This window comes from Homalodisca vitripennis, chromosome 4, assembly GCF_021130785.1.
Source record: "Homalodisca vitripennis isolate AUS2020 chromosome 4, UT_GWSS_2.1, whole genome shotgun sequence".
Classification (NCBI taxonomy): Eukaryota; Metazoa; Arthropoda; class Insecta; order Hemiptera; family Cicadellidae; genus Homalodisca; species Homalodisca vitripennis.
Genome location: NC_060210.1, coordinates 203,510,058 through 203,528,045, shown reverse-complemented (window position 1 = coordinate 203,528,045; position 17,988 = coordinate 203,510,058). Strand labels below are relative to the sequence as shown.

The 17,988-nt window shown below is 37.9% G+C and overlaps 1 protein-coding gene across 1 annotated transcript in view; it reads right to left on the bottom strand.

The window, feature by feature from the left end:
• LOC124360919 (sorting nexin-13) overlaps positions 1–17,988 on the bottom strand; it is a 109,927-nt gene that overhangs the window by 72,518 nt on the left and 19,421 nt on the right. Inside the window, exons 7-8 of the mRNA XM_046814920.1 lie at positions 17,124–17,296; positions 11,184–11,297 (exon numbers count right to left, since the gene is read on the bottom strand). Coding sequence (XP_046670876.1) covers positions 11,184–11,297; positions 17,124–17,296 — 287 coding nt within the window. The remainder of the gene's footprint in view (positions 1–11,183; positions 11,298–17,123; positions 17,297–17,988) is intronic.

Here is a 17,988-nt window from a genome sequence, read left to right as displayed (position 1 = left end):
GTACCCAAACGAATGTCCACACGATTTCTCATATTTTCCATAGTTTTTCCAAAAACTGAGTTGTTCATAAGTTTGAAAAAGTCTTTCTCAAAATCATTTTTCGCCTTTGTACGCTCCATGGTATTCAGATTAATGTACGGCTGCAACCAATTGCTTTGACTGAAACTAAGAACTCTATGAACATGTTTTAGTTTCATACCCAGACTCAAATAAAGCTTTAAATTTTTGTAGTGTACGACATACTTTTCTTTGCTGTAGAGAGTTGTCAGAAGCTTTGCCATTTTCGATCCTGGTGGGACTCTACGTTCTGGAGCGAGAGGTAGATCAGAGTGTACGTCGTGTAGTTCTTCAGGATATTCCAAATCAACTTCTAATATGTAGCCTGTGGGTGAATCGTCACTAACTTTCATTACATCGATGTCTGTACTGCTCCACTGAAAGTTTGCATATGGTAGTTTTACAGACATTGCCCACCCATACAGGTTGTTTGCATCCAAGTACATGAGGTAATTGTTTGGTTTCGATTTGTCGTAGTCTTTCATGTAGGGATTGTTTGCCTTCGCATATCGATGAGAACACTGTGAAATACCACCACGAATACCCTTTTCAACCATGAGTACCATATCGATGTCAGTCAATAGAGACAGTTCGACTTTTGTAATTTTCAGCATTGCGTTCCAAGCCAACCCAGGTGCTGTGAAATACCATGCAGGATCTAATTTGTATGTATTGAGACATACATCCCTGAAGTTTTCCATAACATCTGCAAGCAGCAAGACATCGGTTTCGTTATATAGCATTGTATATTCTTTCATGTTCTGAATGTTAAAGGCGGTCCATACATCGCACGCATGTTTGTAATCTTCATTTGTTAAGTGTTGTTTATTCAGTCTATTGTAAAATTCTTCTTGACTAGGTAGTGATGTTTCACTATATTTTTCTATACTGTCCATGTAGTCGTAAGGGTACACTCCTTTTCGTAGCAATAAATTGAGGTCCTTACCATTGTAATATGTTGAGATGTGTTTGAATTGAGATCTAGTCAGATTCTTTGCCAACCTATCGAGACTTTGTGACATGAACTTGAATGAATCGATGAATCGTAGTTCAATTCCACCTTCCACACTGACCGTAAAGGAAATGTACCGCTCCTCGTTGTTGGGTATCAATGATATGCGATTTTGGAACTTACCAAACTCTTTAATGAAAAGGTGAGTATCGTAACCTGCTAAATTATGAATGAAAACAGGAATGAACCTAGGTTTTTTGAAATTGATGTTACACTTGTTGTGAGCTGCTCCTCTAAACAAACCCGTCAAATGGTTATGGTCTCTAACACGATCATCACCAAGAAAATTTCCACAGATATGACACGTAGTAGTAGATTCAAACATTTCCTGTTGCTCTTTTGTCATCAACTGCATGGGGACTATTGCTTCACTCTTGTAAAGTTCATTAATCCTTATCGACTCCTCAATCAATGATTTTACAAATACATGTGCAGCATCATCTCCAAAGTATTTAATCGGTGGTTTGGAAAAGCAGTCCTCTGACACCCCATACATACAGAAGGAAATGGCATTATGTTTCTGATATTTAATAGTGAACGACTGATGATTACCATTACAATCCACTTTACACGGTTGACATGTTGAAATAGGTGCTAGACAGCATTCAAAGTCTGCGTAATACACAAATGGCACTCTCATTGAGCAATTGAAATCTTTAAATCTAATTACAGTTCCTGGCTCTGGTAGTTCCAATTTCACAGCATCGTGTGTGTTACAGTCTTCTCTATGCTTGATGAGTAAATCCTCTCTCGTAAAGTGTTGCAAACACCTATTGCATATCCACATCTTATGTCCATTTTGTGAGATCTGTGAACTAACCAAACGGGACATATCTTTGATCCAGCAGTAGTGAGTGTTTGTTTTTTCTCTGATAAACAGTAGATTAACATGTTTTTCCATCTCGTTATCAGTTATTCTCAGCGGGAATATATCGAACTTGTCATCATAAGCATAGACATTAACAGAAATTCCACTACGTCTTTCAAACTTTGCTATATCATCAAGTTTCATGGGGCATTCGCAAGTTGCTAGTGCATGAAGCAGCTCTCGTTTGAAAGGTTCGTAATTGCTGATTCTTTCTGGATGAACCTTAACTGGATGTAAAGCTGCCAGAATAGACCACATAAAACATTTCTGATCTTCGTTTTTTACATTAATAACAGCCTTTTTGGATTGAATCTGTTTTGGTAGAACCACATAGCTGGATCCATGAAAAGGAACGTATCGGTTGACTCTGATCTCCAAGTCTTTCACACTTTTTAGTGACCATTGAGAACCGTTTGCCTCAAACTCCTCCATCTCAACCAACATCTTAAGTTTTGCTGAGTTATAATAGTCAGACAGAGACGTTGTCGAGTAAAGAATTTCATTTTTCGTTTTAAAGTTCATGACTTGAGTCACCTCCACATCGTTTATTATTTTCTTGAATTCAGCATGATAAACCATGTTTACCTTAAGATTTTTTTCTTTTACAGCTTCCTGAAGTTTTTCAACAACGAGTGGTTTGCATATCTCAAGAAACATTTTTGGATCTTTGATCCCACGTTTGTTCATAATCACATACGTTTTCAATCTTCCCGTGAATGCCGACTGGACTTCTGATATTTCATCAAGTATTGTCTGCGACTCCTCTGGAGTACGTACCGGAACCAGATGAGGTGTTGAAGGTGATTCTGTTTCAGACAGAAGCTGTCTCTCTTCCAAGGTAGGGCTAATCGAATTCTCACTATTAAATTGTACTAGTCGGTGTCTCACTAATAATCTTTTTCACACCTGTAGGAATCTTTTGTGGTCTAGTCGGTTTTCGGATCATCGCTTCAAGAGCTATATCGTTTGTATTGACCTTCGGTACTTGTTCCCTTGGCCGTTTTGGGTATTTCTTTATCAGCATGTTGATGTCTGGAGTGGGTGCCGGCAGTCTTGGTGTCACTCTCGTAATGGGTAATATTTCACTCCTGTATCGAGGACCTTCATGAAGTGCTGACAAACTGATATGACGTTTCGATTGTTTGTGACGGTTCCAGTTGGATGACTCTATTGGTGTTTCACAAATCCAACACATTTTACTTTTAGGAGCTGGTTTGATTTCCATCTTTTTCAGACGTTCGTTATATGTCATACCATGCTGGTTTTTGGCACATTTCTGAGATTTTTGGTGCCGAGCCATGTTGGAAACCGTTATTTCCTTACTGCATTTTGGACATGGTTTCTTCTGGGGTTTTATTTGAGCACGTACATCGGTCGGACTAAGCACGTTGTATGTTGGACTCTCTGGGATATGTAGTGGTGAATGGTATACAGGACTATATGGTATATGCAGTGAATAGTCTGACTTATCCGGAACTTCAAATGGTGGTGGACCAAGTATTGATATAATTTTCGATGAATCGGGGTGTATCCTTTTTACTGGTGGTTCAAACTTTGGAGCGTCAGCTGTAGATGGACCAATTATAGCTCTAATTTTGGAATAGAAATCTGGAGTGTCTAACATAGACAAATCAAAATCAGCAATCGCGTCTTGTTCTTCAGGTCTGAGATTTGAATAGGACTCTGGCAACATAGACATATCAAAATCAGCAATCACGTTCTGGAATTGATTGTCACTCACAGCATCAGCGTAGTTTTCCAACATAGACATATCAAAATCCGGAGTTTGTCTATCTAACGTGGACATGCATTTCTTTGTTTTTTTATGGCGGGACATGGAGGAGTTCCTGACTTCAACACCACACCTTGAACATACTTGTTTCATCGAAGGAGGTTTTTCATTGAATCCGTTGGAAGAAGCATAAGCTGGTGGATTTGACGCTGACATACACTTCTTTGTTTTTTGGTGGCGGGATAGGTTAGATGCAGTAACCTCAGCTCCACAATTCGGACATTTCTTGACTGATGATCTTCGAAGACCGTCCGTAGCATTGAGAAATGCTGTTTGCTTGCTAGCAGGAGAAAACGCCATTATTACAGAGCTGGCTACTCTCTTACTGTATGGGCGATTGACGATGGAAAAGGATGAGGTATGGATGCACTTCTTTGTTTTTTGGTGGCGGGATAGGTTAGATGCAGTAACCTCTTCTCCACAATTCGAACATTTCTTGACTGATGATCTTCGAAGACCATCCGTAGCATTGAGAAATGCTGTTTGCTTGCTAGCAGGAGAAAACACCATTATTATAGAGCTGGCTACTCTCTTATTGTATGGGCGATTGACGATGGAAAAGGATGAGGTATGGATGGATGAGAATAGGAAGAGGAGTAGGAAGAGGGTGGGTGTGTGGGATGAGTGGAAGGAAGGATGAGAGCATTATTAATACATTTGACTCTGAACTAGAACATAGTTTTTTGTAACTCTTTTTCATAAAACGATCCTATTATTTCCTCACCAGACTGGTCTGCTATTTTGTAGGTAACAGGGCAAGTTTTGTTGACGGCCACAATCCGAAAAATTTCTCTTGTCCAATTTCTGCGGTATTTATTTCCAAATACATCTTTCTTTATAGTAATTCTTACACGGTCTCCAACCGAAAGTTTGGGTCTGAATACTAGACATCGTCCAGTGTTTGCGTACATGTTTCTTAAAGTTTGTTCATTGGTTGAATTCACTTCTGATGGGCTCATCTTTATAGTGCTATGAAATTTACTGTTATATTGACGTAGAAGCTTCTGTAAATGTGACACCCATCTAAAAGGGTTTTGAATTTCAAAGTGCACTTTCATTTTTTCATTGAGAGTTCTATGGAAACGCTCTATAATGGCACTTTTTTCCTCATTTTCAGTATGGTATAACTTTATTTGATTTTTGTGTAAAAACTCTCTAAATTCCTTATTAACAAATTCTCGTCCTTTATCCGTGTGAAGAAGGTTCGGGGGTTTGTGACCAACCAATTTCGCTCTTCTTAATATTTTACCAAACGATTTAGTAACCTCTTGTGAGCTTTTAGTTTTTAATGGTTCTGACCACGCATATTTTGAAAACGTATCAATTACATTAAGTATGTATCTGAATCCATCATTTTCCTTTGAAAACCTAATCATTACAACAAGGTCTGCAGCCCACAAATCATCAATACCCAAAGTTACAATTTTTCTCTTAGGGAATCGCTTAACCACAGGTTTATGAACCTCTAATGCTCGAAGCAGGATTTCTTTCCGACTTTTCTGCTTCATTAATTCCTGATAATATCCACAATACACTTACATTATACCAAACTAGTAATTTATAAGGTGCGGTGTCTCGCGCGGCGCGGCGGTGACTGGACAGTGACGAGGCGCGTACCGATTGTTTGTATACTTATAGAAACAACACGCGGTGTCTCACACGGCGCGGTGGTGGTGACGGTTCAGCAGTCGCGCGGCGCGGTGATGACGAGGCGCGTGCCAATTGCTTGGCGGTGACGGTTCAGCAGTCGCGCGGCGCGGTGCTGACGAGGCGCGTGCCGATTGCTTGCATACTTACAGTAACAACGCGTGGTGTCTGCGCGGTGGCGGGACAGTGATGACATGCGTGGTGATTCGCGCGGCGCGGTTCTGACCACCCGTACTCACACTCTTAGTCGCTCTCTAAAAAATTCTGTCCCAGGTTCGGTCTCACACGGTTTGTCCCAGATCCGGTCTCGGGTGCGTTGTCCCAGGAACGGCCAAAGTATACTACTCACTCCGTTGGGTGCTGGGTAATGAAAGCATTCATGGTAATGAAAAAGCAGACATCCTCGCCAATAAGGGAGCGGAGTCCATAATGGTGGGGCCTGAGCCAGGTTGCGGGATAGCCTTATCCAACAGCAAAGCTCTGGTCAAAGATTGGGAAAAGAGGATAAGAAACATTAATTGGAGTAGAGCCTCAGGATTAAAACTATCCAAAATGTTTATATCTCCTTACGTTAAAGGGTGGACAGCTCTCCTAAACCAGAGTAAGGAGGATATAAGACTAATATTAGGGATGTTGACAGGACATGGCCCCCTAAGGAAACATCTTATGAGGGTGGGCCTTAGCCAGACTGACGAATGTAGACTCAGTGGAGAAGAGGAGGAATCAGCAGAGCACATTTGGTTAGATTGTCCTGCCATCGTAGAGACTTGGAAAAGATACTTGGGAGCATATCTCCTCAGCCCCAAGGACATCAGAGAACAGGAGCCCTCAAATCTGATCGGCTGCTGCAAAAGCTTCAGACTTTGAGGACACAAAATTAAAGTAAGGGAAGCGCTAAGGTCCTTTTAGGACTAAGCACGGGGACAAACTGTCCTCTTCCCTCAGGAAGGAAAAAAGCATGTTTTCCACATACTTTAAAAATATAACTACAGCTTTACCAAAACCTAAACAAAATCGTTGATGTTAATGAAAAAACTGTTAAGAGAGATTAAATGGGAAATATAAACCACAATAACATACAAAGTTATATATGATAAGGAAAATAACAAAACGCTTTTCTAATCTAGTAGTGTTTTACAATGATTTGTTTTCTAACTGTTGGATCAGTTCTCATATTATTATTGACATAAATGTTGTCCAAAATATCACATCGTCTGGATCTATCCCTTTACAGACTTTCCTTAAGGAATTTTTCAGGTTAGATTACTTAAACTCCAATTTAAAAGCTGTAAAATGTACTAAATCAATTCTTACTCTGCTATTAATAGCTATGTTGACTTTAACACACTACAATACTTCCAACACCAATCAATCATTGCAAAGAGACTAAAAGAGACTAGTAAAGTAAATCTATGAGCTACTAAATTTATTTACTAATGAATCCAATGTAAAATTGATTAACTTACTGCATCATTTAATAGCAGTATTTAAAGCCCATTGGATTCTAAATTGAATTTCAACACAGTTAATATTAATTCCTATTCCAGTTCATTACTAGTTTCGTCCTGACGGGATTTAAATAAGGATTAAAAATAAACTGATCAGTATTAAAATTGTAGCCTCAAAAAGTGTTTGATATAAGTAAAAAATAATAAACACTTTTGTAGATTTTATTTGTACAATGTACATTTCGGATTTGAGGTATCCATCTTCAGGTACTTGTAGGCTAAGGTAAATGATTAAGTAAGTAGCTGATTAGATCTTTTCTAGCTAACAAAGCCATAATGTAACTTAATCGTGAAAGAAAATTGGCGTTTCCGTTGGTTATAATTACAACCATTACTCAATTACATTGGGCCTTACCTTACATTCACTTAACTGTCAAAAGATAATTGCCTTAACCCTTTCACTGCCAACGTCCTGTTTTAAGGACGTTGTAAAACTATACCTAAACTGCCAACGACCTTAAAACCGGACGTCGGTAATCTACGCCTAAACTGCCAGCGTCCTTTTTTCCGGACGTTCGTAAAATAATTAAATAATAATATAGAAGTTCACATAATTGTCTTTTATTTGTGTTTACTGTGTTCAGAATGAAGCACAGAATACGTAACACATGTTGTAAAGTAATATTCTATTAACAGATGATTTACATCAGCTGGTATAGTTGGCATTTGTGCCGCTAGTAGCGCTGAGTGCAAACATCAGCATGGTCACCGAGTGAGCTTTGGTTATCGTGTTTGTATACATTTGAATCAGAGTAATTAATGTGGTTTATTTGTTGTTTACGAGTGTAATGTGATAATATATTAAATATGAAGAGGTCTCGATCTCCCGTAAGTGAGGGAACTATCAGAAATATTATTGAAGAAGACTATTTGAGTGACAGTTTTGTCAGTGACATTTCCAACCTCGGCCATTCTTCAGACAGCAGTTCTGATGTTGATGATACGGATGTAGACCCCGATTTCGATCCCAATGAAGCTGGAACATCATCAGGTAATCGTGGACTTGGGCTAACCCATAATTTCAGTCGGTATATTTCTGATTCCGATTCTGATGGCAGTGACAATGACGTCCCAATTAGAAATAGGCAACATATGCAATCTAGGCCTAGGCTACCCGCTCAACCTATTGGCCTAAATGAGTCAGAAATGCCCCCTAATGAAGAAATAAACACTTCTAGTGAATCAGAGGATGAAATGGGATGGATTGAGGTTACGGAAGCTAATGATCATTTGCATAGACCAGACCAAACTTTTAGTTTTCATGAACTTCCAGGCCCAAAACATTGCCCTGAAAAAGACTCACCCCCATGCTCTTATTTCAAACTGTTTTTCACGGCTTCTCTAATTGACATAATAGTTCAGTACACTAATAAGTATGCCAGAGAATTTATTGAAGCTAACCGTGACAAGCTAAAAAGGCACAGCCGAGCACAAGTCTGGAGATCAGTCACTCCGTCAGAAATATATGCCTTTATTATCGTTTTGATAAATATGGGAATTAAAAACATGCCTAGTATTGAGTCCTATTGGTGGACCTCTCAAAGTCAAATCATTCCCTGGTTCTCCCGTATGTTCACCAGAAACCGCTTTCAGGCAATTTTGCAATTTTTCCACCTTGTTGACACAAGAAACCTGCCAAAACCAAATGAAAATGGATATGATCCCTGTACTAGGTTCAAACCTTTAGTCGATCACATGAATCGTGTTTCAAAACTTCACTTCACACCTGGTCAAAATATATCAGTGGATGAGAGTATGATTGCCACAAAATCCCATTCACAACTTTTACAATACATGCCCAAGAAACACCATCGCTGGGGTGTGAAGTTGTGGATGCTGTGCGAAGCAGCATCACACTACTGTGTTAGTTTATTTGTTTACCAGAGAGCTGAAGGTGAATACAAGAGTTTGATAACCAGGAGAGGTTTGGGGTTTTCAGTTGTAGACACTCTCATGAAAAAAGCTAATCTTTATGAAAAAGGTTACCACATTTATATAGATAACTTTTTTTCGTCTACTAAACTGGCAAAATATTTATACAAGAAAGGTACATATGTAACAGGTACACTACGTCACAACCGAAAAGGCATTCCTGAACAAATGAAGACAAAATTTTCAGTTGGTGAAACTAAGTACATGAGGAGAAATCCTCTGATTCTACTGGGTTACCGTGAAAAAAAGAGCCAAAAAAAGCAGGTATTACTACTATCAACCAGTGGCAAAGCTGAGTCCGTAACAAAATCCAAGAGAAGAGGTAACAAAGTACATATTTCTACAAAGCCTTCCATTATAAGAGCATATAACTCATTTATGGGAGGAGTTGATGGTGCAGACCAGATGCTGTACCAGTACCAGGATGACCGAAAAAATATGAAGTTCTGGAAGAAAGTAGCCCTCAACTTGTTTGGTAGAATGATGCTCAATGCATACTTACTGTATAAAGTAAACACGACAAAGCCTTTAAGCCATTTAGATTTTATAGCATCAGTTGTAGAGGAAATGGGCAGGGAGTGGATACAAGAGCAGGAAAGCAGACATGGACCCAGACTCGGCCCTAATCCGAGAGGTACTCCAACCAACCGAGGTGGTGGTGATGCAGATTCAAGCAAGTTTTTTGAAAAAATTGAAAACAATAAAGAAAAAAACTGCTGTGTGTGTAGTGCTGCCAGTACAAAGGCGGGTGGTAAGAGGAAAAAGTCTACGTACCAGTGTACAAAGTGCAAGAAGGGATTGCACACTAAGTGCTTCCCATTTCACTCGTGCTAAATTTGCTAACATGGATTCTTTTGTAAATATGACAAGAATGATTGTAAATAGCCTAAGAAAATATTCTAAGAACTATTTTTAAGTTGAAAAGAATAATAAAACAGTTTAGAATAGTTGAATAAGACAATAACTTGGTGAAGCAGTTGTTACAGTGTAGTTTTTCAGATTGCCTTTAAATTTTGTGAGTTTGTAATAAGTCATAAAAACACTCATAAAAACTATAATTTTAAAGATATTTACATAATTTCTTTTTTTAATTGCTTAAAATAGTATTGAGCTTCAAAATAAAACACTTTAATTTATATTGAATGAAGTTTACAAAATATAATCTCAAGTCAAACTAAAAAAAAAAAAAAATTTATATAAAAGGTAAGTACATATTTTGTTTCAAAAATATTATAAGTTCCTGAATTGTACATTTAGATATTGTATTAAATACTACATTTCTTGAGGAAAAAAACAAAGCATTATTTAGCTTTCAATGACTATAAATAGCAAAGCTATGAATTTTTATGTGAAACATTGCAAAATGTCCAAAATCGGCCTGGCAGTTTGGGTACATGCCCATGATGAACAGCCTGGCAGGTTGGGCGCATGTAGTAACAAAATTGTCTGGCAGTAAAAGGGTTAAATTGTAAAAATCATTGACATTTTTAAAAATAAATCAAATTAACAATGTAAAACAATAAAACATAAGTAAAACGAGATATATAACAACAATAGATCCTGTTTTTACTAGATCTTTAAAAATATTTTATTCCAGAATTTTTTTTTTCATTCAAGTTATCATAAATCGATAATTTTATTTTTTAGAATATAACTATAATGAAAATGAAGTAATTATTGCAAGATTGTAGTTAAAATAATACTGACCAAATTATAGAAACTAATATAAATAATAAAAATGAAAATGTATAAATATTTATTATTTTAATATGTAGAAGTCAGTGATTATTATGATATATTAAATGTAAAAACTATACAAAAATATGTCTAAAAAGAGACAGTATAAAACTTGTATGAAACTTGTGAATAATAAAAATGAAAATGTATAAATATTTATTATTTCAATATGTAGAAGTCAGTGATTATTATAATATATTAAATATAAAAACTATACAAAAATATGTCTAAAAAGAGACAGTATAAAACTTGTATATGTTAAATAATAAGGTGTCTCATATGAAATAATAACATTTATTTTTTTATACAAACTTTACAAACAAGATTATTATGAAATATAATCTAACCACATTACCAAGTTGTATAGTTAGATAAAATAGACAATAAACAAGGTCTGATAACATACATAAAATATAAAAAATAACAATAATTTAGATTTAATAATAAGAGAACATACTTTCTAAAGATTTTTCACAGCCCGTTATAAGAAGTAGTCACTTTCCTCAGACAACATGGGACTTGTCTGACTTTCCATTTTTTATTCAGCAGTAGAACCCACAAGAGACTACAATTCTTAACTGTCACACAAAAGAGTAATTTCTTAAGTACATATTGTTTCTAAAACCTTACCAAAGATGCCATTTCTTTGTAGAGAAGCTCCTTAGTAGCTGTTAGCTCTACAGGATTGTCTGTTACCCTAAGAGTAGTCAGGAACACTTCACTGGTCACTGGTATGTCTTTACACTGAAACATTACAACATTTGCTTGTAAATGAGCTCCTTAGTAGCTGTTAGCTCTACAGGATTGTTTGTTACCCTAAGAGTAGTCAGGAACACTTCACTGGTCACTGGTATGTCTTTACACTGAAACATTACAACATTTGCTTGTAAATGAGCTCCTTAGTAGCTGTTAGCTCTACAGGATTGTCTGTTACCCTAAGAGTAGTCAGGAACACTTCACTGGTCACTGGTATGTCTTTACACTGAAACATTACAACATTTGCTTGTAAATGAGCTCCTTAGTAGCTGTTAGCTCTACAGGATTGTTTGTTACCCTAAGAGTAGTCAGGAACACTTCACTGGTCACTGGTATGTCTTTACACTGAAACATTACAACATTTGCTTGTAAATGAGCTCCTTAGTAGCTGTTAGCTCTACAGGATTGTCTGTTACCCTAAGAGTAGTCAGGAACACTTCACTGGTCACTGGTATGTCTTTACACTGAAACATTACAACATTTGCTTGTAAATGAGCTCCTTAGTAGCTGTTAGCTCTACAGGATTGTCTGTTACCCTAAGAGTAGTCAGGAACACTTCACTGGTCACTGGTATGTCTTTACACTGAAACATTACATCATTTGCTTGTAAATGAGCTCCTTAGTAGCTGTTAGCTCTACAGGATTGTCTGTTACCCTAAGAGTAGTCAGGAACACTTCACTGGTCACTGGTATGTCTTTACACTGAAACATTAAATCATTTGCTTGTAAATGAGCTCCTTAGTAGCTGTAAGCTCTACAGGATTGTTTGTTACCCTAAGAGTAGTCAGGAACACTTCACTGGTCACTGGTATGTCTTTACACTGAAACATTACAACATTTGCTTGTAAATGAGCTCCTTAGTAGCTGTTAGCTCTACAGGATTGTCTGTTACCCTAAGAGTAGTCAGGAACACTTCACTGGTCACTGGTATGTCTTTACACTGAAACATTACAATCATTTGCTTGTAAATGAGCTCCTTAGTAGCTGTTAGCTCTACAGGATTGTCTGTTACCCTAAGAGTAGTCAGGAACACTTCACTGGTCACTGGTATGTCTTTACACTGAAACATTACAACATTTGCTTGTAAATGAGCTCCTTAGTAGCTGTTAGCTCTACAGGAGTGTCTGTTACCCTAAGAGTAGTCAGGAACACTTCACTGGTCACTGGTATGTCTTTACACTGAAACATTAAATCATTTGCTTGTAAATGAGCTCCTTAGTAGCTGTAAGCTCTACAGGATTGTTTGTTACCCTAAGAGTAGTCAGGAACACTTCACTGGTCACTGGTATGTCTTTACACTGAAACATTACATCATTTGCTTGTAAATGAGCTCCTTAGTAGCTGTTAGCTCTACAGGATTGTCTGTTACCCTAAGAGTAGTCAGGAACACTTCACTGGTCACTGGTATGTCTTTACACTGAAAACATTACAACATTTGCTTGTAAATGAGCTCCTTAGTAGCTGTAGCTCTACAGGATTGTTTGTTACCCTAAGAGTAGTCAGGAACACTTCACTGGTCACTGGTATGTCTTTACACTGAAACATTAAATCATTTGCTTGTAAATGAGCTCCTTAGTAGCTGTAAGCTCTACAGGATTGTTTGTTACCCTAAGAGTAGTCAGGAACACTTCACTGGTCACTGGTATGTCTTTACACTGAAACATTACATCATTTGCTTGTAAATGAGCTCCTTAGTAGCTGTTAGCTCTACAGGATTGTCTGTTACCCTAAGAGTAGTCAGGAACACTTCACTGGTCACTGGTATGTCTTTACACTGAAACATTACATCATTTGCTTGTAAATGAGCTCCTTAGTAGCTGTTAGCTCTACAGGATTGTCTGTTACCCTAAGAGTAGTCAGGAACACTTCACTGGTCACTGGTATGTCTTTACACTGAAACATTAAATCATTTGCTTGTAAATGAGCTCCTTAGTAGCTGTAAGCTCTACAGGATTGTCTGTTACCCTAAGAGTAGTCAGGAACACTTCACTGGTCACTGGTATGTCTTTACACTGAAACATTAAATCATTTGCTTGTAAATGAGCTCCTTAGTAGCTGTAAGCTCTACAGGATTGTCTGTTACCCTAAGAGTAGTCAGGAACACTTCACTGGTCACTGGTATGTCTTTACACTGAAACATTAAATCATTTGCTTGTAAATGAGCTCCTTAGTAGCTGTAAGCTCTACAGGATTGTCTGTTACCCTAGAGTAGTCAGGAACACTTCACTGGTCACTGGTATGTCTTTACACTGAAACATTAAATCATTTGCTTGTAAATGAGCTCCTTAGTAGCTGTTAGCTCTACAGGATTGTTTGTTACCCTAAAGCCGCGGTTACACGAGGCCAGTAGGCGGGCAGGTTACTTGAAGCAGGTAACCTGACGCAAGTTACTGTACTGGGGACTTGCCGTTGACCCTGTCCACACGACTCAGTTGTGAGCGAGCCAGTGTTTAATTAAGTTGTATTAAAATGGCAGAAAGTGCATCTTCTGTGTTATCTTATGATGACGTACAAGAAATTACGCGTAATCTTATACTGGAATTTGTAAGTGAATCCAGTGAAATATTATTGGAAGAACTGGAAAAGAAAAAACTATGGGTGAGAGAGTGGCTTAGGGGAGCGATACCAGTGGTGCATCTGTTCGTAAAGCTTTTATTTTAGATTTAGCTTCAGTTATATCAAACCCTTCAATTTTCATAGCGGAAACTATTTCACCAAGGGCAGATTCGCGTGCATTCTTGTTCTTTTACAGTTCAGAAAACTGGTCCCATAAGCAAAGCTGGTCCTTGTAAAGTTCCAAAAACTTAATTTTATTGTCATCTCATCGGTCTAACGTGGAGCCATTGAATTAGTACAGTATTACACAAATATATAAAAGTTAGCAATTTAAACAATAAACAAACATCCAATAAAGCACTGTTTGTCACCAATTCGCTCACTTGCTCATCAATCAGTTGTCCACACGGCGTCAGTGCAAGGCAGGCTGTGTGGTAGGTACTGTTTTCGAGTGGTGGGAGGGCAGGTTGTCTACCCCTCGTGCAAGTCGACCTACCAGGCAGGTTGACAGGCAACTTGCCTGTGATTTACAAGTGTGGTCGTCCACACGGGGCAGGTTACTTGCCTCAGGTTGCCTGCTCCAAGTAACCTGCCCGCCTACTGGCCTCGTGTAAACGCGGCTTAAGAGTAGTCAGGAACACTTCACTGGTCACTGGTATGTCTTTACACTGAAACATTACATCATTTGCTTGTAAATGAGCTCCTTAGTAGCTGTTAGCTCTACAGGATTGTCTGTTACCCTAGAGTAGTCAGGAACACTTCACTGGTCACTGGTATGTCTTTACACTGAAACATTAAATCATTTGCTTGTAAATGAGCTCCTTAGTAGCTGTTAGCTCTACAGGAGTGTCTGTTACCCTAAGATTAGTCAGGAACACTTCACTGGTCACTGGTATGTCTTTACACTGAAACATTACAACATTTGCTTGTAAATGAGCTCCTTAGTAGCTGTTAGCTCTACAGGATTGTCTGTTACCCTAAGAGTAGTCAGGAACACTTCACTGGTCACTGGTATGTCTTTACACTGAAACATTAAATCATTTGCTTGTAAATGAGCTCCTTAGTAGCTGTTAGCTCTACAGGATTGTCTGTTACCCTAAGAGTAGTCAGGAACACTTCACTGGTCACTGGTACGTCTTTACACTGAAACATTACATCATTTGCTTGTAAATGAGCTCCTTAGTAGCTGTTAGCTCTACAGGATTGTCTGTTACCCTAAGAGTAGTCAGGAACACTTCACTGGTCACTGGTATGTCTTTACACTGAAACATTACATCATTTGCTTGTAAATGAGCTCCTTAGTAGCTGTTAGCTCTACAGGATTGTCTGTTACCCTAGAGTAGTCAGGAACACTTCACTGGTCACTGGTACGTCTTTACACTGAAACATTAAATCATTTGCTTGTAAATGAGCTCCTTAGTAGCTGTTAGCTCTACAGGATTGTCTGTTACCCTAAGAGTAGTCAGGAACACTTCACTGGTCACTGGTACGTCTTTACACTGAAACATTAAATCATTTGCTTGTAAATGAGCTCCTTAGTAGCCGTTAGCTCTACAGGAGTGTCTGTTACCCTAAGAGTAGTCAGGAACACTTCACTGGTCACTGGTATGTCTTTACACTGAAACATTAAATCATTTGCTTGTAAATGAGCTCCTTAGTAGCTGTTAGCTCTACAGGAGTGTCTGTTACCCTAAGAGTAGTCAGGAACACTTCACTGGTCACTGGTATGTCTTTACACTGAAACATTAAATCATTTGCTTGTAAATGAGCTCCTTAGTAGCTGTTAGCTCTACAGGATTGTCTGTTACCCTAAGAGTAGTCAGGAACACTTCACTGGTCACTGGTATGTCTTTACACTGAAACATTACATCATTTGCTTGTAAATGAGCTCCTTAGTAGCTGTTAGCTCTACAGGATTGTCTGTTACCCTAAGAGTAGTCAGGAACACTTCACTGGTCACTGGTATGTCTTTACACTGAAACATTACATCATTTGCTTGTAAATGAGCTCCTTAGTAGCTGTTAGCTCTACAGGATTGTCTGTTACCCTAAGAGTAGTCAGGAACACTTCACTGGTCACTGGTACGTCTTTACACTGAAACATTAAATCATTTGCTTGTAAATGAGCTCCTTAGTAGCTGTTAGCTCTACAGGATTGTCTGTTACCCTAAGAGTAGTCAGGAACACTTCACTGGTCACTGGTACGTCTTTACACTGAAACATTAAATCATTTGCTTGTAAATGAGCTCCTTAGTAGCTGTTAGCTCTACAGGAGTGTCTGTTACCCTAAGAGTAGTCAGGAACACTTCACTGGTCACTGGTACGTCTTTACACTGAAACATTACATCATTTGCTTGTAAATGAGCTCCTTAGTAGCTGTTAGCTCTACAGGATTGTCTGTTACCCTAAGAGTAGTCAGGAACACTTCACTGGTCACTGTTATGTCCTTACACAAACTTTTCATCATTTCCATGTTTAAGGGGTCTATTAGTCCTGAACAAAGTGCACAAAAAACCCCTCAGTAAATTTTATGCACAAAAAAATATTAAATATATTTATTTAAATATATTTTTCATTTATAGCACTTCCAAGTGCTATTATAATAACATATATATATATTAAATACATTTTTGTCACTACTGTTGAACGCCAATAAAAAAAGAACCTGTAAACATGTGAAAGTGTCTCTGTATTACCTGCAGTTACACATGTACAGGATGTCCCAGGAGGAACCTGACAAACTTCTCAAGTGGTTCCCTCTCATCATAATAATGAATAAAGTTCATATAAATATATGTCCGGAAACCCTCCAGTAGCAAACTACTGCTAGCAATAGATTTTTCCCAATTTTATGGGAGAGGATGGAAATTTTAGTATTAGTATTGACACTATTCATATACATTCATATATATAAAGATGATTCTCTCTCTCTCTCCCTCTCCCCCTCCCCCTCCCACCATGTGTAATGTGTGCTTACCAGCCAGATTATGATCTGGTTAATTTAATCAGGGTCAAAAGTAAAGGGGAATATGAAATTATAGTGTTCTGTCACATGTGTAATGTGTGCTTACGAGCCAGATTATGATCTGGTTGATTTAATCAGGGTCAAAAGTAAAGGGGAATATGAAATTATAGTGTTCTGTCACATGTGTAATGTGTGCTTACGAGCCAGATTATGATCTGGTTGATTTAATCAGGGTCAAAGGTAAAGGGGAATATGAAATTATAGTGTTCTGTCACATGTGTAATGTGTGCTTACCAGCCAGATGATGATCTGGTTGATGTAGTCTGGGTCGGAGGCCAGGTCAAGCAGTGGTACCAACACAGAGTTCACACACAGCTCTCGCACCAGGCACAGGAGGGTGCTGCAGTGAAAGTCCTCCTCAGAGGTCAGAAGATACAACAACACTTGTGTCAGTTCCCGCAGGAAACCTATCAAGCCACAGATTTTAGTTTTCTAACTGATAAAGAAAAATGTTAACAAAGAGTAAAAAGATATGTACGCTCATTTCAGACACTGTTACCCCAAATTATTTAGAAGTCTTGAAAAACTTGAGGAATTAAATTATTTTGTATTTTGCTGTAATATAAGAACCCTTATATTTTATTTCAATGGATGGTTGATTACCTGAATTAACTGAGGTGAAAATTACCACAGCCAACCTAAATTATATTGGGAAAATACATCAATGTACAGATTGAGGCAACAACAGGTCTGCAATGTATAGCAGCTGAATTGAGAAACTACCTTCTTCAGTTTACCAAAAGCCCCCATATTTTGACCCAAAAGATTTCAGGAAAATAATTTTTAACATACAAAATTATCTTGAAATGGCACTTTTAGGATAGGGGTAATTTTTTATGGATTTTCAAATTTAAAGGTAGGTTGAACTTTACCTCATTTTAAAGGTTACTGATCATTTTGAGGAAAAAGTTTCAATTTATTTCATTTCTTGTATAGTGTGGTCCAAAATTTCAAAGTTGTCCAGTTTCACAGTTTTTGTATTGTTACCTTGTCACAAATTGTAGCATATCAAAATTTCTATCTAAGGTTACCACAGAAGTCTTCTTTCTAAAATGTGTTTCAGTTGTCACTTTTCAGCACTTTTAGAATTAACAAAAAT